This window comes from Leptosomus discolor, unplaced genomic scaffold (assembly GCF_034619465.1).
Source record: "Leptosomus discolor isolate bLepDis1 unplaced genomic scaffold, bLepDis1.hap2 HAP2_SCAFFOLD_135, whole genome shotgun sequence".
In the NCBI taxonomy this organism is placed as follows: domain Eukaryota; kingdom Metazoa; phylum Chordata; class Aves; order Leptosomiformes; family Leptosomidae; genus Leptosomus; species Leptosomus discolor.
The window spans coordinates 57,931-79,886 of record NW_028237792.1 but is presented as its reverse complement, the minus strand read 5'-3'; the positions used below and the strand labels follow the sequence as shown (position 1 = coordinate 79,886).

The 21,956-nt window shown below is 70.1% G+C and overlaps 3 protein-coding genes across 5 annotated transcripts; 2 read left to right on the top strand and 1 right to left on the bottom strand.

The window, feature by feature from the left end:
* The first annotated feature begins 1,125 nt into the window (after positions 1–1,125).
* Positions 1,126–4,377, top strand: CKM (creatine kinase, M-type). Of its 2 annotated transcripts, XM_086481030.1 has the most exons (7): positions 1,126–1,318; positions 1,719–1,873; positions 2,180–2,312; positions 2,694–2,865; positions 3,138–3,261; positions 3,741–3,930; positions 4,199–4,377. In XM_086481030.1, the coding sequence occupies exons 1-7, from the start codon at positions 1,126–1,128 to the stop codon at positions 4,375–4,377; spliced, it is 1,146 nt and encodes a 381-aa protein (XP_086337156.1). The 2 variants fall into 2 exon arrangements, with proteins under 2 accessions (XP_086337156.1, XP_086337157.1); XM_086481031.1 differs by lacking the exons at positions 1,126–1,318; positions 1,719–1,873 and adding an exon at positions 2,080–2,087 and having other exon boundaries at positions 2,218–2,312.
* Positions 4,378–5,617: 1,240 nt separating this feature from the next.
* On the bottom strand, positions 5,618–13,730 carry MARK4 (microtubule affinity regulating kinase 4). Of its 2 annotated transcripts, XM_086481045.1 has the most exons (18): positions 13,680–13,730; positions 12,573–12,770; positions 11,859–11,912; positions 11,700–11,748; positions 11,530–11,595; positions 11,212–11,282; positions 10,728–10,784; positions 10,001–10,237; positions 9,672–9,791; positions 9,240–9,339; positions 9,033–9,142; positions 8,796–8,946; positions 8,328–8,542; positions 8,069–8,172; positions 7,724–7,990; positions 7,568–7,647; positions 6,399–6,443; positions 5,857–5,951 (listed from the first exon to the last, which is right to left on the bottom strand). In XM_086481045.1, exons 1-18 carry the CDS (start codon positions 13,728–13,730, stop codon positions 5,887–5,889), a joined length of 2,040 nt encoding a protein of 679 aa, XP_086337171.1. In that variant the 3' UTR covers positions 5,857–5,886. The 2 variants fall into 2 exon arrangements, with proteins under 2 accessions (XP_086337170.1, XP_086337171.1); XM_086481044.1 differs by lacking the exon at positions 7,568–7,647 and having other exon boundaries at positions 5,618–5,951.
* Positions 13,731–16,081: 2,351 nt separating this feature from the next.
* On the top strand, positions 16,082–21,521 carry EXOC3L2 (exocyst complex component 3 like 2). The gene is made up of 11 exons (XM_086481017.1): positions 16,082–16,511; positions 17,263–17,866; positions 18,171–18,285; positions 18,559–18,669; positions 18,970–19,070; positions 19,319–19,426; positions 19,520–19,655; positions 19,916–20,038; positions 20,109–20,264; positions 20,346–20,467; positions 21,263–21,521. The coding sequence occupies exons 1-11, from the start codon at positions 16,082–16,084 to the stop codon at positions 21,519–21,521; spliced, it is 2,265 nt and encodes a 754-aa protein (XP_086337143.1).
* The last annotated feature ends 435 nt before the right edge of the window (positions 21,522–21,956 follow it).

Here is a 21,956-nt window from a genome sequence, read left to right as displayed (position 1 = left end):
CGTGCCCCCAGCCTGCACGCAGCGTGCAACGTGCGACGAGGTGGAGTGTAACGGGAGGGGGGTGGTGCAGAGAAGGGGTGCGGGGGTGGGGGGGGGGGGGAGCGGGCCCTGGGCACCGTGCGGGGCCGTGCAGAAAGGGGCGGGGGGGCCGGGCCCGTTCGTTGTACCATGCAATGCAAAATGGGGGCGCCCGGTGCAGGGGCACCAGAGTACCGGGGGGGTGCCGGTGTACCGGGGGGGGGGGGGGGGGGGGTGTCTCCCGGTGCACGGGGGTGCCGGCGGTCCTGCACACCCCTCTCCGCGGCTGCGGCAGGTGCCGGGCCGGGCGCCCACCCGACACCCGACACCGAGGGGGCGGCTCCGGGGGCGGAGGGGTGGCCAGAGGGTCTCGCCGTCCCAAGGGGTGGCTCCGGCAGGGCCCGGCCCCCTCCCGGTTCGGAGCCCCCCCCCGGTGCCCCCAGAGCCGGGCGGGGTCGGGGGGGGGGGGATAAAAGCCGGTGCCGGCCCCTCTCGTCGCTGCCTGATCCGCCGGTACCGGCCAGACCCGACCCGCTCCGCCTGCGCCACTCAAGGTAACCCCGGCACCGCCGGGACCCACCGGGACCCCCCATTGGGACCGACCATACCGGGACCCCCACCGGGACCGACCCAGCCGGTGCCACCGGGGCCAAACTGGACCGGACCCTCCGGTACCACCCGAGCTGGGATCGACCGGACGCCCCGGGACAGGGGCCCGACTGGAGCGGAGCTCCCCGGTGCCACCGGGACCCTCCCCGGTGCCATCTTGAGCCGGGACCCCCCGGGGCCAGGCCGGACCCCAGAGTGGGTTGCTGCCGCCCCCCCACCCCCGGTGCGGTCCCCTGGTCCCTCCGGGCTATAAATAGCCCCGACCCCGGCCCGGCCAAACATGGCCCGGCCCGCGCTGGCCCCTCCCCCTGAGCAGGCCCCGCCCCGCCCCACCCACTGAAGCCCCGCCCCGCGGGACACGCCCGCTCCAGCCCTGCCCCCCGGGTCCTAGTGCCCGCCGCTCGCGTCCCCCATGGCTGGGCCGTGTCCTCCGCCTCAAGCCGTGCCCGGTGCCCGCCCTGGTGCCCAGCCCCCCTCTCGTCTTCCTGCAGCCCCGCCATGCCGTTCAGCAGCACCCACAACAAGCACAAGCTCAAGTTCTCGGCCGAGGAGGAGTTCCCCGACCTCACCAAGCACAACAACCACATGGCCAAGGTCCTCACCCCTGCCCTCTACCAGCGCCTCCGAGACAAGGAGACCCCCAGCGGCTTCACCCTCGATGACGTCATCCAGACCGGCGTCGACAACCCCGGTGGGTGACAACATGGGGTCCCCAGCCCACACACGGGGTCTCTCCAGGCTGGTGGTGGGGAACACAGTGTCTGCTGGGTCATCCCCAGTGCTGTACTGGGTGCCCTTCTCCTGTCCCCAGTGCTATGTGCCCAGAGACATGTCCCCAGTGCCGAACTTTGTGCCCAGTACCCTGTCCCCAGTGCCATACTGGGTGCTGGTGTCCTGTCTCCAGTGCCATACCCATTCCCGGTGCCCTGTTGCCAGTGCTGAGCCCTGCCCCATACCTGGTGCCGCATCCCCAGTGCCATACTAGGTGCCGATGCCCCATCCCCTGTGCCCTGTCCCAGTGCCACATGCAGTGCCGTGCCCTGTCCCGGTGCCGTGCCAGCAACCTCCTGACCCCCCCTCACCCCCCTCAGGCCACCCCTTCATCATGACGGTGGGCTGCGTGGCTGGGGACGAGGAGTCCTACGAGGTCTTCAAGGATCTCTTCGACCCAGTGATCCAGGACCGCCATGGTGGCTACAAACCCACCGACAAGCACCGCACCGACCTCAACCATGAGAACCTCAAGGTCCCGCCGGGGCCCCTGCATCCCCCAGGGCTGGGGTGGGGGGGTGCCCAGATGCCTGGGCCCCTCCTGGGCCATAGGGACAGGGGGACATGGATCCCAACTGGGGGGTAGGGGGGAATGATGGGTATGGGGGGGGGGTCTTGGGGTGCCTGTACACCTCGGTCCCTCCTGGGGTGGTGGGTGATGGGGGAAATTGGGGTGCCCGGATGCCTGTGTCCCTCTTGAGCTGGGGGGCGGGGGGGGGGCGGGGGGAGCGGTGCAGGGTGGGAGGGCCTCAGGCTAAGTCCCCACTGACGTGTCGCGCAGGGGGGGGATGACCTGGACCCCAAGTACGTGCTGAGCAGCCGGGTGCGCACGGGGCGCAGCATCAAGGGCTACTCCCTGCCCCCCCACTGCAGCCGGGGGGAGCGACGTGCCATCGAGAAGCTGTCCGTCAATGGTGAGGGGCGTGGCTTGTTGGGGCGTGCCCCCAGGGCGTGGCTTGTATCGAGGGCATGGCCTGTGGCAGGGGATGGGGATTTGCCTGCTCACTGGTGGGGGGGGGGAGCTGTGTGCTGCATGTCGGCGGGGCAGGTTTGGGGCGTGGCCTGCGGATGCAGGGCGTGACCTGGCTTGGGTGTGGCTGTTGGATGTGGGCGTGGTCTGCGTGTAGGCGTGGCAAAAGGGCTGTGGCCATGGCCTGGCCCATGGTCCGGGTCGCAGGTGTCACAGGTGTGGCCGGTGGGCGTGGCCTGCAGAGGAGGGAGAGGCCTAGCGATGTGTGGGCGTGGTCTGGGAGGATGTGGGCGTGTCCGTGCCCTGACCCCGCCCCCTCCCGCAGCCCTGAACAGCCTGGAGGGGGAGTTCAAGGGCCGGTACTACCCACTGAAGGCCATGACAGAGCAGGAGCAGCAGCAGCTCATCGACGACCATTTCCTCTTCGACAAGCCTGTCTCGCCCCTGCTGCTGGCCTCGGGCATGGCCCGCGACTGGCCCGACGCCCGTGGCATCTGGTGGGGCCTCCTGGGGGGGCACTCCGAGAGCAGGGCCCCACCTTGGGCAGGGGGGATGCTGGGAGCACCCATGTGTTGGGGACCCCACCTAGGAGGGGTGCAAGGGGCAGCCTGAGAGCAGGGTACCACCCGGGAGCACCCATATATTGGGCGGGGGGGGGGTGTGTTCCACCTTGGTGGGGGGGCCATTTAGGGGCACAGGAGGTGCACAGAGCCCCCGGGTGCCCGGGCTACTGCTGAGGGGGTGTGTCGTGTTGTCCCTGCCCCTGCAGGCACAATGACAACAAGACCTTCCTGGTGTGGGTGAACGAGGAGGACCACCTCCGCGTCATCTCCATGGAGAAGGGGGGGAACATGAAGGAGGTGTTCAGGCGCTTCTGCGTCGGCCTCAAGAAGGTGGGTCAGAGACTGGGGGGGGGGGGGGGGGGGGGGGCGGGAACAGGACAGGGGAGACATAGTAGAATGTGGGGGGACAGAGGGAGAATTGGGCCCTTCGAGGACATGGGGGGGATGTGGGAGGTATGGGGGGCATGGAGGGTCTTGGGGACATTGGGACACAGAGGGACATTGGGGGGGCTTTGGGTGAACATGGGGACATGGAGCGTTGGGGACACAGGAGCAGATGGGGGTGATAGAAGGGACATGGAGGGTCTTGGGGACACGGGCACTGAGGGGGACATAGGGGGGCACAGGAGGACACAAGGGGCATGGTGGGGACATGGGGCTGAGGGCATGTTTTGGGTGCAGGTGACGCTGGGCACCACAGGGGTGTCCTGGGAGGGTGGGGGCAGTGAGTCAGGATGGTGGCAGGTGGGGACCCGGTCCCACGTGTGTGTGTGTGTGTGTGTGTGTGTGTGCGTGTGTGCGTGTCCCAGATCGAGGAGATCTTCAAGAAGGCAGGCCACCCCTTCATGTGGACGGAACACCTGGGCTACATCCTGACCTGTCCCTCCAACCTGGGGACGGGGCTGCGGGGGGGCGTCCACGTCCGCCTGGCCAAGCTCAGCCAGCACCCCAAGTTTGAGGAGATCCTCAAGCGCCTCCGCCTCCAGAAGCGCGGCACAGGTAGGGACGTGGGTGGGTGTGGGGACAGAGGGACGTGGGGCACAGGGCGGGTATGAGGATGGGGGATGCGGGGACATGGGCCACAGAGTGGCACAAGGACAAGGACACGGTGACAAGGTGACACAGGGCACAGGGACGCAGAGGTGAGGGGACATGGGGCCATGACACAGTGAGCAGGTGGGATTTGAGGCACACGGGTGCTTTGGGGTGCATGGTGAGTGCTGCGGGGTGCTGACACCCCCATCCCATTCCTCCCCCCCCCCCCCAGGTGGGGTGGACACGGCGGCCGTGGGTGCCGTCTTTGACATCTCCAACGCCGACCGCCTGGGCTTCTCGGAGGTGGAGCAGGTGCAGATGGTGGTGGACGGGGTGAAGCTGATGGTGGAGATGGAGAAGAAGCTGGAGCAGAACCAGTCCATCGATGACATGATCCCCGCCCAAAAATAGGATTCCCCCCACACACCTTTGGGCACCCCCACCCTGTGACCGGCCTTAATAAATGCTGCTGGTCCCTGCTGTCAACCCAGGCGTCTGGGCTGGGGCCGGGACAGCATGATGACACACGACATGTGGGGGGGCAGGGGGGCGCCCACCCACTATGGGGTGCTTTTGTGGCCCCTCCTGCCCTACACGGGGAACCTTCACTCTGCTCGTGCCCTGAGGCCGCGATGGAGGGTGGGGTCCCAGTGCTGATGCCAATGGGTGCCGACGCCAACAGGTTTCCTATGTTTATTGGGGGGGGGGGGTCAGGGTACAGACCGGGGCAGGAATAACTTAAAAATGTGCCAGGGAGGAAGGGGGGGGGGGGGGGGGGGGTATGTGACACCAGACCCCAAGGCCCTATTTACAGGCTGTACAGGGCTGAGGGACATGGGGACAGTCCCCGGGGGGGGCTCCAGGGGACCCCAGAATGCAGCTGCAGCTCTGGGGACCTAGTGGTGGTGGGGAAGTGGGGGATCCAGGGGCTGGAGGTGACATAGAGCCCCAAATCTGGGAGCTGGGGGAAGCTAAGGTCCTGGAAATGATGCCCCCAAGTTCCCAGAGCTGATGTCCCCCAGAGTCCCCAAGCTGGTGGTCCCCAAGGGCCCAGAGCCGATGTTCCCAGGATCCCAGAGCTGGTGGACCCCAAGGTCCCCAAGCCGATGGACCCCAAGGTCTTGGCACTGATGTCCCAAAGGTCCCGGAGCTGGGGGTCCCCAAGGTTCCAGGTGCGATGGCCCCACAGAGAGCCGAGGGGTCCCTGAGCCCCGCAATGTCCTGGAGCCAGTGATACCTGGGGAATGGCCCAGGGGCACCCCGGATCCCCAAGCTGCCATCGGCAAGGGTCCCCGAGCTGCCGTGGGTCCCCAGGTGCTGGTGCCGAGGGGATGGTGGAGCCGAGGCAGCCCCCGGGGTAGCAGGGTGGGAAGGGCAGAGCTGCCACAGCACTGGGGAGGGGGGGCCTGGACCCATTGCAGACCCCTGGTGCCAACAGAGCACCCGGGGGGGGTGGGGGGGGGATGTTGTCTCAGCTCCGCCGCAGCCCTGGGTGCGAGATCCGGTGCATCCTCGTGGGGTCCTGGCGCCGCTGCAGCCCTGGGTGCCGGATCTGGTGCGTCCTCGGGGGGTTCCGGTGCCACCGCAGCCCCAGTGCATCCCCCGGGAGTGCTGAAGCCCTCGAGGCGGGGGTCCCAGCTCCGTCGGGTCCCTAGAGCTGGAGCTGCCCGGCCACGCGTGCCAAGGTGGCGCGGAAAGCGCCAGCAGTGCCGGCCAGGCGCCGGAAGAGCACGCCATGGAGGCCGAGGCGCTGGAGCCGGCAAACCTCGGCCTCGAAATGGCAGAAGTGCTCGCTGGGGCCCCGGTCGTGGGTGCAGGAGAGCAGGAAGGGCTGGGGCTGGCGGGCGCGGCAGCCGGCCGAGAGGGTGGCCTGCCGCAGCGCCGCCATCACCGCCTCGGCCGGCCGGGCGCTCGTCACCTTCACATGCCAGGGGCATCGGAGCAGCCGGGGTTCGGCTTCCTTTTGATCCCAAGGTAGATGGCAACTGCGGGGGGCGGGGGGAAAGGTGGGCATGGGGGGGCGGCGGGGGGCAGTGGGAGGGAGTGAGACAGCGTGGGCAGGGGGTGCCAGAGGTGGGTACGGGGGCCACAGGGCACCAGGGGTATGTAGGGCATGGGCAGGGGGCTGTGGGGTGGGTACAGGGGCTACAAGGCACCAGGAGGGGGGCTATGTCACGGGCAGGGGGCAGTGGGAGGGAGGGGGACAACGTGGGCAGGGGGCTGTGGGGTGGGCATGGGGGCCATGGGGCACCAGGGGTAGGTACGGCATGGGCAGGGGGCTGTGGGGTAGGAGAGAGGGGGACAGTGTGGGCAGGGGCCTGTGGGGTCGGTATGGGGTCTATGGGGCACTGGGGGGCAGCACGGGTAGGGGGCTGCCCACACTGGGGAGCACCTATGCGGTGGGGCGGGCACCCAGGGGCGTCAGCACCCACCTTGTGAGCGCAGGTCCCCCGATTCTCTCAGGTTCGTCTGCGACCCTGGGGAGGGAGGGGGGGAGCAACACATGTTGGGGGCTGCCGGGTGGGCTGCCCACCATGGGCAGCACCCAGCCCCACCCCTCCCCCCCAGTTTTGCACCCCTTTTGGGGGGCGCTAGCCCCCTTTCGGGGCCATCGCCACCAGCCGCGTGGCTGATACGGGGGTACGGTCCCCAGTTTGGGGTCACTGTGCCCCTCCCCAAAGCTGTGCGTGATTTGGGGGGAGGCAGCCACAGTTCCCAATTTAGGGGACACCAACTGCCACAGTAATGCTGAATTTAGGGGGGGCATCACCCCAATTTGGGGGGCACATCATACACCCAGGGTCATGCCCATTTTGGGGGGGCACCCCCCCCGGGGTCATGCTGAATTTGCGGGGGGAACCACCCCCAGCTCAGGGCCCATCACCTCCCCCAAGGTGATGCCCATTTTGGGGGGGAATCCCCCACCCCAGGGTCATGCCTGGGTTGGGGGGGGGGGCACTCTCCCCCTCAAAGCTGTGACCAACTTGGGGGGCACCCCCCTCACTGACCTCACCCATTTCAGGGAGCGCATCTCCCCCACCATAGGGGGGGCATCACACCCCCACTGCCAGGCACGGGCGCAGCCCACGCTGCAGTGCCCCCACCCCACAGAGGGGCAACCACCAGCCGCCCCCAGCCCCCCCAAACCCCCCGGCGGCAGCAAAGGCTGAGAGGCAGAAAGAGAGAAGGGACAGGAGCGAAGCAAGGCGGGCGCTGGCAGCACTGGGCCAGGTGCTGGTGGCACCGGGACAGGCAGCAGGGTGGGCACCAGTGGCATTGGCACAAGGATGGGCACTGGGGTGGGTACCAGCGTCATGAGGACAGGCACTGGGAGCACTGGGACACACACTGGTGGCACGAGGATGGGCTCTGGGATAGGTGCCAGTAGAACTGGGACAGGCACCGGGACAAACACCGGCGAGGACACTGGTGGCACCAGGACGGGTGCTGGCAGTGCTGGGATAGGTGCCAGTAGAACCGGGACAGGCACCAGGACGAACGCTGGTGAGGCCAGGCACCGGGGTGGACACTGGTGGCACCAGTGGCACTGAGACAGGCACCAGTGGCACCGCGACGGGCGTCGGTGACCCCGGGCACTTACTGATTTTGGCTCCTGGAGGCGTGGGGGTGCCCGAGACGCACCTATTAGAGCTCTGCCGCTTAGAGGGGTCAAGAGTGACCCTGGAAGAGAGAAGAGGGAGTGAGGAAGAGGAGGGCAGCGCCGGCGGGGCGGGCACAGCGCCCGCGGCCCCCTCACCTGCGGGTCAGCTTGGAGGTCAGCTTGCTGAAGAGGTTGGAGGTGGCCCGCGAGCGGCTCTGGGGCAGCGGCGAGGCCTCGGGCGCCAGCGTGGGCGAAGCGGGGGGCCCGTTGGGACCCCCGGCCGCTCGCCGGTCCCGCACTTGCCCGCCGTGGAAGGTGCTGCGGACGGTGGTGCCCCGCGCCAGGCGGGCCCGCTCCGAGGAGGCAGCGGCAATGCTGTGGCTGGAGGGCGACGCTGGGGGCACCCGGCCGGGGACGACGGCGCTGGGGGAGGGCAGAGGAAGGTGGTGGGGTGGGGGCGTCGGGACAGGACCCCCGGGGGGTGCCCGCTGCCCCCCCTACCTGTTCTCCTTGCCATTCTGCAGCAGCGAGTGGCGGTCGGCGCCCGGGCGCTCGGTGCAGACGTAGGTGTTCCTGCGCGCCATCACGCTCGACGGGAGGTTGTTCTGCCAGGCGGCCGCCGTCAGCACCAGGGTGCCCCCCGCCCCACGCGTGCCCCCCCAGCCCCAGAAACAGCCCCACGCGTGCCCCCCCAGCCCCAGAAACAGCCCCACGGGTGCTCCCCCAGCCCCGCTCCCCCAGCCCCAGGAGGGGCCCCCACCGTGTTGATGGCGCCGTCCTTGTGCCGGTCAGGGATCTCGGCCTTGTTGGGGTTGTTGGCGCTGCTGACCATGGGGCTGGAGGGGGGCAGCCCGCGCCCGCCGCCCCCCGCGCTGCAGCTGGCCTTGCGGGCAGGCAGCCGCTCCTCCTTCAGCTCCGCGTCGCCCGCGCTGGTGGGGCTGCGCTTGGGGTGCGCGGGCACCGGCGAGGGGCCGCCTGCGGGCGGGGGGCAGTCAGGGACAGTGTGGGGGCCACGGTCCTGCCCGCTGTGCCATGGCGGGGGGGCCGGCTCTGGGGGACGTGGCTGGACCTGCCACCCCCGAGGATGCGGGAGCAGGTGCCCACCCTGCCCTGTGCCCCACGGGCACGGGACCGGCTGCCCACCCTGGTGTGCAGCCCACGGGGGCAGCGCCCACCCCCGCGGGCAGGGGATGCGGTGCCCACCCCAGGGCCAGGGGGGGACACTCACAGAAGTCGCTGTGCCGCCGCTGCCGGTGGTAGGTGGTGGCACCGCGCTGGCTCTTGCCGTGCGAGGACGCCTTGCTGGTGCCGTTGGCCGCCTCGCTGGGTGCCCGCACCCGGGCCAGGGAGAGGCTGCTGCCTGTGCGCGACTCGCCCGCCTCCACCTGCGGCCGGCAGCGCCCGTCACCGGCCCTGCCCGGCGTCCCGGCGCAGGAACGGTGGTGCCACCGCGTTGTCACCTCACCTCGTTCTTCCTGCCCAGCAGGAGGTAGGTGGCCGTCACCTCGTTGTACTTCTGGTTGCTCAGGGACTCCTTGATCTCCTCCCGCGTGTAGCCCATGCCCACCATCACCTCTGCGGGGAGCGGGGAGGTTGAGGGGGCACCGCCGGCCCCTGGGGGGGGCGGCAGACCCCCCCAGCCCGGGGTGCCAGGGTGGCACCATGCCCTCACCGATGCGCTTAGCGTCCCCAAAGTCCTCCTCGGGCTCCTTGTAGGGCTTCAGCTCATCGCCCTCGTAGCCGATGTTGATCCACTTGTCCTTCATGATTTGCTGCGGGGCACCAGCGGGGTGACCCAGGGGCCACCAGGGGGTGCCACGGGCAGGTGGCAGGCAGAGGGCAAGGCTTTAAGTAGCCCTAGAGCTAATTAGGCTAATTAAGAGCATCGGGTGAGGGGCAGCTGGCTCAGGGGGGTGCCCACAGGGTGGAGAGCAGAGTGACTGGGGGGGTGGGGACGGGGGGGGAGGGACACACACACGGATGGACAGATGGGACGTGCCCCACAGGGGTGGGACAGTGCCAGTCCCAGCTGTGCCAGCCCCAGCCCTGTGCCCCCCTTTCCACCCTCAAAGCCCCTCGCCTCCCCCCCGGGCCCCCTCCTCACCTCGAGGGTGCAGCGCTTGGCCGGGTTCAGGACCAGGAACCGGCGCAGGATGTTCTCGCAGTCAGTCGACATGTAAAAGGGCACCCGGTACTTGCCCCGCAGCACCCGCTCCCGCAGCTCCTGGGAGGGGGGACGGGGGGACACAGGGACATGCACGGGTCGGGGTGGTGGGCACCGTCCCCACCGCAGGCACAGGGCGGGCACAGGGCCCGCGCAGTTGTGGGGTCCGGGACGGGCACTGCAGGACGGTCGCCGTCCCCAGCCAGGGTGGGGGGACAGGGACAAGACGGGGCGAGGGGAGGGGCCAGCACTGCGCCCCCGGTGCCCACCTTTAGGTTGTGGCCGTCGAAGGGCAGGGAGCCGCTGACCAGGGTGTAGAGGATGACGCCCAGGCTCCAGATGTCGACCTCGGGGCCGTCGTACTTCTTGCCCTGGAAGAGCTCAGGGGCGGCGTAGGGGGGGGACCCGCAGAAGGTGTCCAGCTTGGAGCCCAGCGTGAACTCGTTGCTGAACCCGAAGTCGGCGATCTTGATGTTGGCGTCGGCGTCCAGCAGCAGGTTCTCCGCCTGCGGGCACCGGGACGGGGCGCCATGACGGCCAGACAGGCACCCGCGGCCAGCACGGGGACCACCGGGACGGGCGCCGTGGTGGGCACAGGGACGCTGGGACGGGCGCCGTGGGGGTGCCAGGAGAGGCACCACATCATGCATGGGGACATGGGGATGGCGACACCGGGACAGGCACCGCGTCAGGGATGGGGATGCTGGGATGGGGACGCTGGGATGGGCACCGTGGCCAGCGTGGGGGTGCCGGGACGGACACCACATCACGCATGGGGACACGGGGATGGGGACACTGGGACGGGCACAGTGTCAGGCACAGAGACACTGGGGTGAGGATACTGGGACGGGCACCGGATCGGGTACGGGGACACCGGGACGGGCACTGTACCGGGCGCCCCGTGTGGCCCAGGGACACTGGGAAGGGCAGCGCTGCCACAGGGCACCCCATGTCACCCTGCCCAGCACCACCCACCGCGGGGCAGCCGGGTCCCACCTTGAGGTCCCGGTGGACGATGTTTTTCTGGTGGCAGTAATGCACGGCCGAGACGATCTGGGGACAGGGTGGGCGTCAGCGGGGCGTCGCCGGTGCCCGCCATCCCCCCTGCCACCGGTGCGCTCCCCCGCCATGGCGGCCCCTCCTCGTCCCACCCTGATCGATGCCGTGGCCGGTGGCCCCAGGGGGGATCGATCCTGCCCACATGTGACCGCCACGTGCCAGCCCCTCCCCCCATGGCCACCTCCCCACCATGTCCCCAGCCCCACGCCACCATGGTGCCACGTCCCCCCCAGCCTCGCACCAGCCCCACGCCACAGCCCCAGCCCCACGCTACCACAGCATCACGTCCCCCCACCCCCTGCCAGCCCCCCCCACGTCCCCAGTCCCAAGCCAGCCTCCTGTCGTGTCCCCAGCGACCCCCCACTGCCCCCAGCCCCCCTCACTGTCCCCAGTGCCCCCTACCCTGTCCCCAGCCGCCTACCTGTCTGAACTTGGCCCGTGCCTCCTTCTCCTTCATCCTCCCGTGGGACACGAGGTAGTCGAACACTTCACCTGCAGAGACACCCATGGGTGCCCGTGCCCCTCCACCCCGGGCATGGCACCCCCAGTGGGCGCCTACATTCCCCCCTCACGCCAGGCAAACACACACCCCCCCCCCCCCCCCCCGCCCCCAAACCAAGGTGGGTGCTGTGTGCCCCACCAGGCCCCTGGGCGCACCCCTAAGTCCAGCCCAGCACCCCAGGGTGCACCCAGGTGGGGCATGATCCCCCAGGGCGGGGGGCCCGGGGAAGGGTCTCACCGGCGCTGGCGTACTCCATCACCAGGTACAGCGTCTTCTCCGTCTCGATGACCTCAAACAGTTTCACTGAGGGGGTGGGGGGGCGAGGGGGGGGCAGGTCAGCACAGGCACCCACGGGTGCCCCCCACCCATGGCTGCCCCCCCACGCCCCACGGGTGCCCCCGACTCACCGATGTTGGGGTGGTTCAGCCCCTTCATGATGCGAACTTCCCGGAAGAGCTGGGGGTGGGGGCAGGGGGAAGGGCATGAGTGGGGTGGCCAGGACCCCCCACCCACCATGCCCAGGCAGGTCCCCCCCACCCTGGTTCCCCCCCACGGGTGCCCCCCACCTTCTGGAGGCTGGTAGGGTTCAGCTGCGTCTTGTCGATGATTTTTATGGCCACCTGGGAACGCACCGGGGGTGAGGAGGGGGACACAGTGGGGCAACACTGCTGGGGACCCTCAGACGCCCCCATTTACTCCCAGCACCACGATTCTCCTCCCAATTGCCTCCAGCTCCTCCCAGTTTCCCCCCCCCCCAGAGGTGCCCAGCTCCCCCCAAACTCCCCAGAACCCTCCTGGGGGCACCCACTTACCCCAGGACCCCCCCAGTTCCTTCCAATTGCTCCCCAGGACCCCCTCAGGTGCCTCCAACTCCCCCTCTTCCGTCACCCAGATCCCCCCCCCCCAGGGCCCTCAGGTTCCCCCCCAGCTCCTCCTGTGACCCTCGTTTCTCTCCCCATCTGCCCCCCAACTCCCTCTGCTTATCCCCAAGACCCTCATCTCCCTCCTGGGGTGCCCCGATTCCCTCCCATCATCACCAGGACCCCCCAGGTCCCGCATTTCTCCCCCCAACTCCCTCCCACCACCCCCCAGGACCCTGCCAGCTCCCCCATTTCTCCCCCCGCCACCCCCTAGGACCCCCCAGCTCCCCTATTTCTCCCCCCAGCTCCCTCCCACCGCCCCCCAGGACCCCCCATGTCCCCCGTTTCTCTCTCCCGCTGCCGCCCAGGACCCCCCAGCTCCCCCATTTCTCCCCCCCCGCCGCCCCCCAGCCCCCCCACCTCGCGCCCGGTGAGGATGTGCCGGGCCAGCTTGACCTTGGCAAAGTTGCCCTTGCCGATGGTGCGCAGCAGGCGGTAGTTGCCGATGTGAGGCTGCTCCTCGGGGCAGGAGGCGATGGAGTTGCGGCAGCGGGCGCCCAGCGAGCGGCTGGACCAGGCCGAGCCCTTCTCCGAGCGGCTGCCCCCCAGGCCCGCGAGCTGCGGGGGGTGGGGGGGGACACGCAAAACACAGCTGAGACCCCGCCTCAGCTCATCACAGGAGTGACTGGGGCCACTGAGACCCCTCAGCTCATCACAGGAGTGACCAGGGCCGCTGAGACCCCCCCCCCAGCTCATCCCATGGGGGCCTGATGCTGCCGGGACCAACCCCCGCAGCTCATCGCAGGGGGGATGAGTGTTGCTGAGGCGCCCCCCAGCTCATCGCAGGGGTGCTCCCCCTCCAGCACCCAAAGGCCGCCGGGGGGGACACGATGCTGTCCTGGTCGACAGGGTGGGGACGGATCCAGCCTGACCGGCTCTAGAGCCGCGTCCCGGCCTTGCCCGCGGGTGCCCAGACACCTCAGTCCCCCCGGACGGTAACCGGGGAAGGGAGGGGGGGGGGGCCTCTGCCTGGCCCCGGTGTCCACCCCCTGCCACGGCCGTGGGGTCCCCGCGGTCCCCCCCCGTCACACCAGTACCCCCCTACTGGTTGCCTCTGCACCTGCCTGATGCTCCCGAGGTACAAACCGACCCCCCCGCCACCGGTACAACCGGGCGCCTCCCGAAGCCCCCACACACAATATAAACTGGGCTCCTCCGGTTCTCCCTGACCCAGTACGCCCAGTAAAAACGGACCCCACCCAGAGACTCCCCCGGTACAACCCTGACCCTCCGGGCCCAGTGCTCCTCCAGTACAACCCAGCCCCCCCCGGTGCTCCCCCCCAGTGCCCTCGGTAAATGCCGCCCCCCCCTCGGTGCTGCCCCCGGTACCAGCCGACCCCCCTCAGCATCCCCGGTACCAACCCGGCCCCTCCCGGTGCTGTCCCCGGTACCAACCCGGCCCCTCCCGGTATTCCCGGTACAACTGCTCCCCCTCCCCGGTGCCCCCGGCCCCCCCCCCCCGCTCACCGTGTCCGCGTTCCGCTCGTTCCCCGCCGCCAGGGCGGAGCGCGAAGACATCCTTCCCCGCGGGGTCGGGGCTCGGGGGCCGGGGCTCGGGGCCGGGGGGGGCAGGCTCCGGGCCGGCGGGGCTCGGGCAGGCCCGGGCCGGGCCGGGCGCACCGGGCGCGGCCGCTACCAGCGGCTCATGGCCGGGCCGGGGCGCACGAAGGCGGAGCCGGGGCCGGGCCGGGCCGGGCCAGGCCCGGGCGGGGGAGCCCTTAGGGGCGGGCGGCGGCGGGGGCGGCCATGGGCCGGGCCGGGCCGGAACCGGAACCGGAAGCGAGACCGGGACTGGGTTGGGCGGGGTTTCGCAGCGCTGGTGGACACGCCCCTTAAAGGCGCCGAGTACCTGAGGAGGGGGTTGGGGTGCGCGGGGGAGGGGTGTCAGGGGGTACGGGGGTTATTTGAGGCCGCGGGGGATGATCAGAGTGGGGGTTCGGGGGGTGCAGGGGGCATTTAGGTCGGGGGCTGCCCTGGGGGGCGGCGGGTATTTGGGGGCGTTCAGGGGCACGGGGTGCCCGGGGGCGCGGAACGGGGCCGGTGGGACGGGCCCCAGGCTGGGGACTCGCGGAGACACGCGTGGGGTGCGGCGGGGCGGGGGAGGGCGCGACCCCTCCCTTCGCCTTTAAGAGGACCGTCAGGGCGGGGTCGGTTTCTCCCGCCCCCACCAGCGCGATGGCCAATCGCGAGCCGCCGGGCGCGACGGCGGCTCCTTCCCATTGGCTGCGCCGAGGGCATGGAGACAGCCCGGCCGGCTCCACCCCTCCCGGCGGGGGGGCGTGGTCTGCGCCAGCGAGCCTTTGCGATTGGCTGCTGTGCTGGCAAATCGGCGGCGATCGGGGGGGGAGGGGGGGGGAGGTGGCGGCATTAACACCTGCGTGCCCGGCGGAGTGTCACGTGGGCTGGCGGGGACGCGGACACGCGTGGGCGGGGGGGGCGCGGGGACACGACATCGGGAGTCGCGTGGGGCCGGGCCGGGCCCGGGGGGGTGGCACCGGGTCTCGGGGGGTCCCCGGTGCCACCGGGGTCCTGTCCCATGTGCTGTGACCATGACCCCCGTGCCATCCCAGTCCCGTCCCCGTGCCATCGGTGTCCCCCCCCGTGCCATCGCGCTGCTGTCCCCTGGGCTGTGAGCGTGTCCTCCAGTGCCATGCCAGTGTCCCCCGGTGCCATTCCAGTCCTGCCCCCATGCCATTCCAGTGCCCCCCAGTGCCATTGCAGTCATATCCCCTGTGCTGTGACCGTGTCCCCCCGTGCCATCGGGGTCCCATCCCCGTGCCATCGGTGTCCCCCAGTGCCATCCCAGTCCTGTGCCTGTGCCAGTCCAGTGTCCCCCGGTGCCATCGCAGTCCTGTCGCTGTGCCATGCCAGTGTCCCCCAGTGCCATCAGGGTCCTGTCCCCTGTGCTGTGACCGTGTCCCCCTGTGCCATCGGGGTCCCATCCCCGTGCCATCGGTGCCCCCTGTGCCATCGACGCCCCATCCCCACGCCACGCAGGGGGCAACGGCCGTGCAAGGTGGGGTCCCCCCTCGTCCCCCCCCTCGTCCTCGGTGACCCAGCGGAACCGGGGCTGACCCTGCCCCGGCGTGGGAGGCCACACCGGGGAGGCGCTTCCTCAGGAAACCCCCCGGCTGCTGCCCGCCTGGCGCGGCCACCACCGCCGCCGCGCCCGGTGTCACCGCCCGCTGCCGGGGTACGTGTGCCACGGGGATCTTGCGGGCTGGGGGTGCCCGCGGGGCACGCAGGGGTGGGCGTGCGGTGGTTTGCACGCTCGTAGGGTGCACGTGGAGCCCTGCACGCTGGCAGGGTGCTTGGTGGGTGTGCATGCTCGGGGGGGTGTGGGTGCTTGGTGGGTGCGCACGGAGGGGTTTGCACGCTTGTGGGGGTGTGGGTGCTCGGTGGGTGCACACGGAGGGGTTTGCACGCTCGTGGGGGTGTGGGTGCTCGGTGGGTGCACACGAAGGGTCGTGCAAACCTACAGCTGTGCCCAGGGGGGTTTGCACGCTCGTGGGGGTGTGGGTGCTCAGTGGGTGTGCACAGAGGGGTTTGCAAGTTTGTGGAGGTGCGGGTGCTCAGTGGGTGTGCACGGAGGGGTTTGCACGCTTGTGGGGGTGTGGGTGCTTGGCGGGTGTGCACGGAAGGGTTTGCACGTTCCTGGGGGTGCGGGTGCTTGTGGGGTGCACATGAAGGGTCATGCAAGCTCACAGGCTGTGCCCAGGGACAATTTGCACGCTCAGCGGCTTTGTACTGGGTGCCCGGTACAGCTGCCCGGTGTCACTCTGGGTCTCGGGTGGGGGTCAGGGAGCCACCCCCGTGGTCCCGCCGCCCTTTGGGTGCCAGCCCAGGTGCCTGGTGCCGCCCCGCAGGCCATGCCGCTGCTGAAGAAACCGCTCAAGGAGGAGGAGGAGGATGGTGACCCCTTCGCCGCCAACCCCGAGAGCCGCTACCGCCGGCGGGCCACCCTGGAGCGCCTGGTGGGACTGGCACCCTTCGGCCGCGCCCGCCGCACCCCCACCAAGGATGGGGACGGAGACGGCGGCCGAGCGCGGCGCCGGTCGGAGGATTTCGGGCTGCTGCGGCGGCTGCCGGGGCGGCGGAAGGCCAGCGTGGAGGCGTTGGCGGAGAGGCCGGTGCCCAAGCGCAGCTCACTGCTGCGGCTGGCCCTGGGGACGCGGGGACGGCGGGGGTCCGTGGGCGAGCGCCCACCAACAGTGGAGAGCGAGGGGGCATCCGACGAGGACCAGGACAGCGGGGGACAGCGGCAGGAGGGGCGTGGGAAGACCAGGGAGCCACTTTCGGGTGAGAGGGGACGGGGGACTTGGGGACAGGGTAGGAGGAGGACGTGGGACCTGGGGGCATGGGAACATGAGCGTGGGGACGTGGGATATGGGGGAATGGGGATAAGACGTAGGCACAGGGACTTGTGGATGGGGACGTGGGGATGTGGGGACGTGGGGACGTGGGGATGTGGGGACACGTGGATGTGGGGACATGGGGATGAGGACACGGGACATGTGGGTATGGTGACATGGTGACATGGGGATGGGGAAGTGGGGACGTGGGCGTGAGGACACGTGACGTGGATATGGCAACATGGGAACATGAGGACATGGGATAGGGGGGTATGGCAACACGGGGACAAGGGGACATGAGGACACGAGGATGAGGACTTGGGACATGTGGGCATGGAGCCATGGGGACACAGGAGGACATGGGACATGGAAGGACACTGGCATAGGGGTTGTGGGACATGGGGACATGGGGATGGGGACGTGGGGATGAGGACACGGGATGTGGATATGGCGACATGGGGACATGAGGACACGGGGACATGGGGACATGGGGATGAGGACTTGGGATGTGTGGGCATGGAGCCATGGGGACACAGGAGGACATGGGGCATGGAGGAACACTGGCATAGGGGTTGTGGGACATGGGACCACGGGGGGCATGGGGCGTGGAACATCGTGAGCTGGGAACACGTGCCACAGGCCATGGGTGGCCTCAGGTGCTGTCACAGCACCCACGTTTGCCCCCCCGCCCTGCCCAGTGCTGGAGATCCTGGAGCTGATCCAGCGGCGGGAGCTGGTGGCGGCCGACGAGCAGATCATCGCGCTGGAGGCGGAGTGCGTGTCCCCATCCCCGTCCTCGTCTCCTGTCTCCGCAGCTGGGCGGCAGGCGCGGGACGTGGCGCTGCTCTACGAGGCGCTGCTGGCGCAGCTCTGGGCGGTAGTGGGCGAAGCAGTGCCCGCTGGGCGCCCCTACCCGCCCTTGCGCTCGGTGATCCGGGTGCTGGAGCAGGAGGAGGCGGCCGATCGCCAGCACCCGCCGGGCACCCCGGGGCGCCCCCGCGCCCTCCGGCGCCGCTGGCAGGAGGCGGTGGGACGGGCGGCAGGCGAGAGGTTGGCGCAGTTGGCGCCCGCCACCGGGTTGGGTGCCCGGTTGGCAGGGCTGGCGGCTCGGCTGGTGGGGGACCTGGGGGCTGTGCGGTGCCACGTGGCGCCCGCCTACCCCCCTGAGTACGATGCCTTCGGGGTTTACGCCCGTGGGTACCACCGGGCGCTGGCGCAGCAGCTGGGTGCGCTGGCACAGAGACCCCTCGCCGTGCCCGACCTCTACCTGCTGCTCGACTGGCACAGCAACACCTACCCCAGGTGAGGACACCCCCCCCTCAGCACCCGCTGTCACCCGTGGGACCCCACAGCACCTGCCTCTGTCCCCCCCCGACACTCTGGGCACCTCATGCTGCCTACGGGACACACAACCCCAGTGCACTGGGCACCCAGTGCCACCCATGGGACCCCGCAGCATCCGTGCCCTGGCATGCTGGGCACTCCGGGCCACCCATGGGACCCCTTGGCCCACTGGGCACGCCAAGGGCTGTTCCCTGGGTGGTGGTGGGTGCTGGGCACCCCGGTGCCACCCTGAGCAGGCGCTGTGAGGTGCCTGTGCCCGCAGAGAGGTGCTGGGGCACCCTGAGGTGGGGGCCCTGCTGCAGGCACAGGCGCTGGGGCCCCTCCTGCCTCCCGAGACCCAGCGCAGCCTCGAGAGCTCCTGCATCGCCGCCGTCAAGGTACAGGCGCTGCAGCAGGCACTGGGACCTGCACCGGGACTGGCGCGGGGTGGGGACTGGGATGGGAGCATGATGGGCACCAGGGTGCCACTGGGACTGGCACTGGGATGCGCACCAGCGTGGGCACCTGATGTGCACCATGGTGGCACTGAGATGGGTGCTGGAATGGCCACCAGGGGGGCACAGGAATGGGCACTGGGATGGTCCCAGGGCTGGGGGCTGGCAGGGGACCCTGCACTCCGGTGTCCCCATGCCTGCTGTGCCCGGTGCCAGGCGAAGGTGGAGGTGGCGGTGGCGCAGGAGCTGCAGCTCAGCGAGGACACGTGGGCAGAGGAGGCCTCCAGCCAGGAGCTGCAGGAGGGACTGGCCACCCGCGTCACCGGGGTACGGGCACGGCGCCCACCGGGCACCTGCACCTGAGAGACCCCCCGCTCTGTCCTCTGGGTCCATCCCCTGGGCACCCAGGGCTCTGCGGGGTGACCCACAGCCCCGTGGGGGTGCTGGGGTGGCTGGGGACCCCACAGGGACCCCAAGGTGCCCAGGAACCCCATAGGGATGCCAGGGTGCCCTAAGGGGACGGTGAGGTTGTCGGTATCCCAGGGGACGGCACGGTGGTGGCCATGTCCCCGGGGGCCAGGGGGCTGGTGGCCGTGCCCCCACCCCCAGCGGTGCCCGTGTCCACAGCTGCTGCGGGCGCACGTGGACCGAGCCCCCCAGATCACCCCCGAGTTTGGCATGGAGATGGCACACAGCCTCCTGGGCGTGCTGGTGGCCTTCCTGCACAGGTGGGCATGGGGACATGGCAGGACATGGGTACAAGGGATGCACATGGGGACACAGGGGACGGGACAGGGGATGGACATGAGTGCCGTGGGGAGGGCAGGAGCCACAGGGCTGAGCTGGGGTGGCCATGGAGGGCACAGGGGGCACAGGACAAGCATGGCACCTGTGTGCCAGGTCCCTTGGGTGCTGCGTCCCCTGGATGCTGGTCTGCCAGGGTGCCAGCGCAGGTGACCCATGTGGGTGCCCTCAGTTTCCAGCGGAAGGTGGAGCGGTTCCTGGAGGCCCCTGGCGAAGCCACCCCACCTGATGGTGCCACCAGCCGGGCCATCGCCCTGGTCAACTGCTGTCCCCCCTTCAGGTGAGGGCACCCCAAGCACCCCCCTCCCTGGGTCCCTGGGGTGCTTGGGGCGCTCAGGGTGCCGGGCAGCACCTGCTGACCTCCCCGTGGCAGGACCTTCGCTGAGCGCCTGGCACAGTTCGGGCACCCAGAGAGCGAGGAGCCCCGGCGCCAGGCCCACGCTGCCCTGGACAAGGTGACCCGGCTCTGCAACCACGTCCTCACCCAGCGCCTCTTCGAGGACCTCAAGGTGCCCATGCGGCACGGGGCAGCCTGGGGAGGGGATGGCTGGCAAGGGGCACCGGGACGCTGCGCAGGGTGCCCGTCGGTTGGGTGCTGGTTTGGGTGACGCTCCATGGGTGCAATGGCCATGGTGCCTGTCGGTGGGGTGTTGAGCCAGGGTGGTGCCCACGGGTGCAATGCTCTGGGTGGCCTCCCACCTCCCCGGGCGGCACCCAGGGGTGCCAGGAGAGCTGCCCACTGCAGCCGCCCGTCCTCGCCCCCACCCAGCCCTACTTCAACAAGCTGATGAAGCGCAAGTGGCTGACGAGCTCTGACGCCTTCGACACCATCGTGATGCTCATCACCAGCTTCACCCAGAAGCTGCGCCCGCTGCACCCTGAGCCCTACCAGGTGAGTGCCGGGTTTGACGCCGCGGCGCCAACGCCGGCGCCAGCGGCTTCTGCTGACCCTTGTGCCGCAGGTGCTGGTGAGCGAGGTGCACCGGCGGGTGCTCATCGAGTACGTGCGGCCACTGCTGCAGGTGCGCCTGGTCTGCACCTCAGCCAAGATGCGTGCCCGGGTGGCCGCCCGCCTCGGGGACGAAGCCCGCCAGCTCCGCGAGCTCTTCAGCCGCCTGGTGAGACCCCCAGCCCCTCCCCGGCACCCTTGGGTGCTCCTCGGGTGGGGGTGATGGTGCTGAATTCCTCCACACCGGCAGGATTCGGCCTCGCCTTGGCTGGATACGGTGGTGCCGCGGCTGCGGGAGCTGCTGGTGCTGGAGGACACGGCAGCGCTGCAGATGGAGGTGGGCGTCCTGGTGAGGGACTTCCCTGACGTCCGGTGAGTCCTGACACCTGGCGGTGGCCCCAGCGGGGTGGCACTGGGGTGGCATGGCCAGGTGGGACACCGTGGACCCCCACAGGGACAGGAGCGGGGTGGCACATGTCCCACGGCCACCGCAGCAGGGTGGCGTGGCCAGGCGAGATGCCACCTCCCCGTAGGGACAGTAGTGGCAGGACACGGTGTCCCCACGGGGACCGAAGCGGGGTGACAGGACGCCGCGTCCGTCCTTCCCGGCAGCCCCCGCCCGCTGCCGGTCCCTCCTGGCCGCCCGCCGGGAAGTGGCCGCCGCCAAGTCCCGGCCCCGGGTCCCCCGGGGGGGCGGTGGCACGCGCGGACCCGGCAGGACGCCGCCACTTCGGGGGCTTTAAATAGAACCAGTCCTGACTGCGACCGGCACCAGTTAAAACTGGGACCAGGATCCACCCCAGGGCTGTGCCCCGAAGGTGGGTGCATCGCTGCACCCCAAAGCTGGGTGCATTGCTGTGCTCCAGAGCTCAGTGCATCACTGCACCCCAAACCTAGGTGCATGCCTCTCCCCAGACACGGGTGCATCGCTGCACCTCAAATCTGGGTGCATTGCTGTACTCCAGAGCTCAGTGCATTGCTGCACCCCAAATCTGGGTGCATTGCTGTGCTCCAGAGCTCAGTGCATCGCTCCACCCCAGAGCTGGGTGCGTGCCTCACCCTGGGCTGGCTGTCATGCCAGGCGCCATGCTGGGCGCGCACCTCTCCTGGGGGACCAGGGTGCCGGGCAGCAGGTGTCCCCATCCCCTGAGTGTCCCCCTCCCACAGGCGCAAGCATGTGGCGGCGGTGCTGGACGTGCGGGGGCTGCGGGGCCAGGCGGCGCGGCAGGAGATCCTGGCGGTGGTGCGGGACCTGGAGCAGAGCGAGGCCGAGCCGGGGCCCACGCGCCAACGCGCCTTCTTCGCCGAGCTGGCGGCGGCCCGTGAGGTGCGATGTCTCCCCTTCCACCTGCCCCGCCTGGTGCCCCTCTCCCGCCTGCGCCTGCGCCGCCCGCACCCCCTGCGCCCCGGCCAGCCGCGGCTCTGAGCACCCAAGGGTGGGCACAGCCAGGCACCCCACAGCCGGGCGCTCGCCTCCCCCTGCAGCCGGGGGCATCGCTGCACCCCGCAGCTGGGCCCTCACCCCAAGCTGGGTGCGTCCCCCCGGCCGTGCTCGGAGCCCCCCAGAGCCGGGGAGGGTTGCGCTGCACCAGCTTGGAGCCCCCCACTTCCCCCCCGTGTATAAATGGTGTCGATGCTGTAAATTAACGCCGCAGCCAGGCCTTGTCCGTCGGCCTCACTCCAGGCCCTCGTGCGTGGGGACAGGGGACACAGGGGCCGTCCCCGTGCGACAGACAGTTCCTCGTGCGAGGCCGTGCAAAGCCCCGCTCTGGGGGGGGAGGGGGAGGAAGGAAAGGGCCGCCAGTGTCTCACCGGGAAGCCACCGCGGGGGGGACGACTGGGGGACACGATGGCCCTTCCT

Excerpts from the sequence above, each read along its gene's own strand:
- CKM (XM_086481030.1), top strand. The coding sequence starts at position 1,126 with ATGCCGTTCAGCAGCACCCACAACAAGCACAAGCTCAAGTTCTCGGCC. Across the intron at positions 1,874-2,179 it reads TCAACCATGAGAACCTCAAG|GGGGGGGATGACCTGGACCC; the intron begins GTCCCGCCGGGG and ends CGTGTCGCGCAG. Across the intron at positions 3,931-4,198 it reads CCTCCAGAAGCGCGGCACAG|GTGGGGTGGACACGGCGGCC; the intron begins GTAGGGACGTGG and ends CCCCCCCCCCAG.
- MARK4 (XM_086481044.1), bottom strand. The coding sequence starts at position 13,730 with ATGTCTTCGCGCTCCGCCCTGGCGGCGGGGAACGAGCGGAACGCGGAC. Across the intron at positions 11,913-12,572 it reads ACATCCTCACCGGGCGCGAG|GTGGCCATAAAAATCATCGA; the intron begins GTGGGGGGGCTG and ends GTGCGTTCCCAG. Across the intron at positions 8,173-8,327 it reads AGGACGGCGCCATCAACACG|AACAACCTCCCGTCGAGCGT; the intron begins GTGGGGGCCCCT and ends GCCGCCTGGCAG.
- EXOC3L2 (XM_086481017.1), top strand. The coding sequence starts at position 16,082 with ATGCCGCTGCTGAAGAAACCGCTCAAGGAGGAGGAGGAGGATGGTGAC. Across the intron at positions 16,512-17,262 it reads GACCAGGGAGCCACTTTCGG|TGCTGGAGATCCTGGAGCTG; the intron begins GTGAGAGGGGAC and ends CGCCCTGCCCAG. Across the intron at positions 20,468-21,262 it reads AGGGACTTCCCTGACGTCCG|GCGCAAGCATGTGGCGGCGG; the intron begins GTGAGTCCTGAC and ends CCCCTCCCACAG.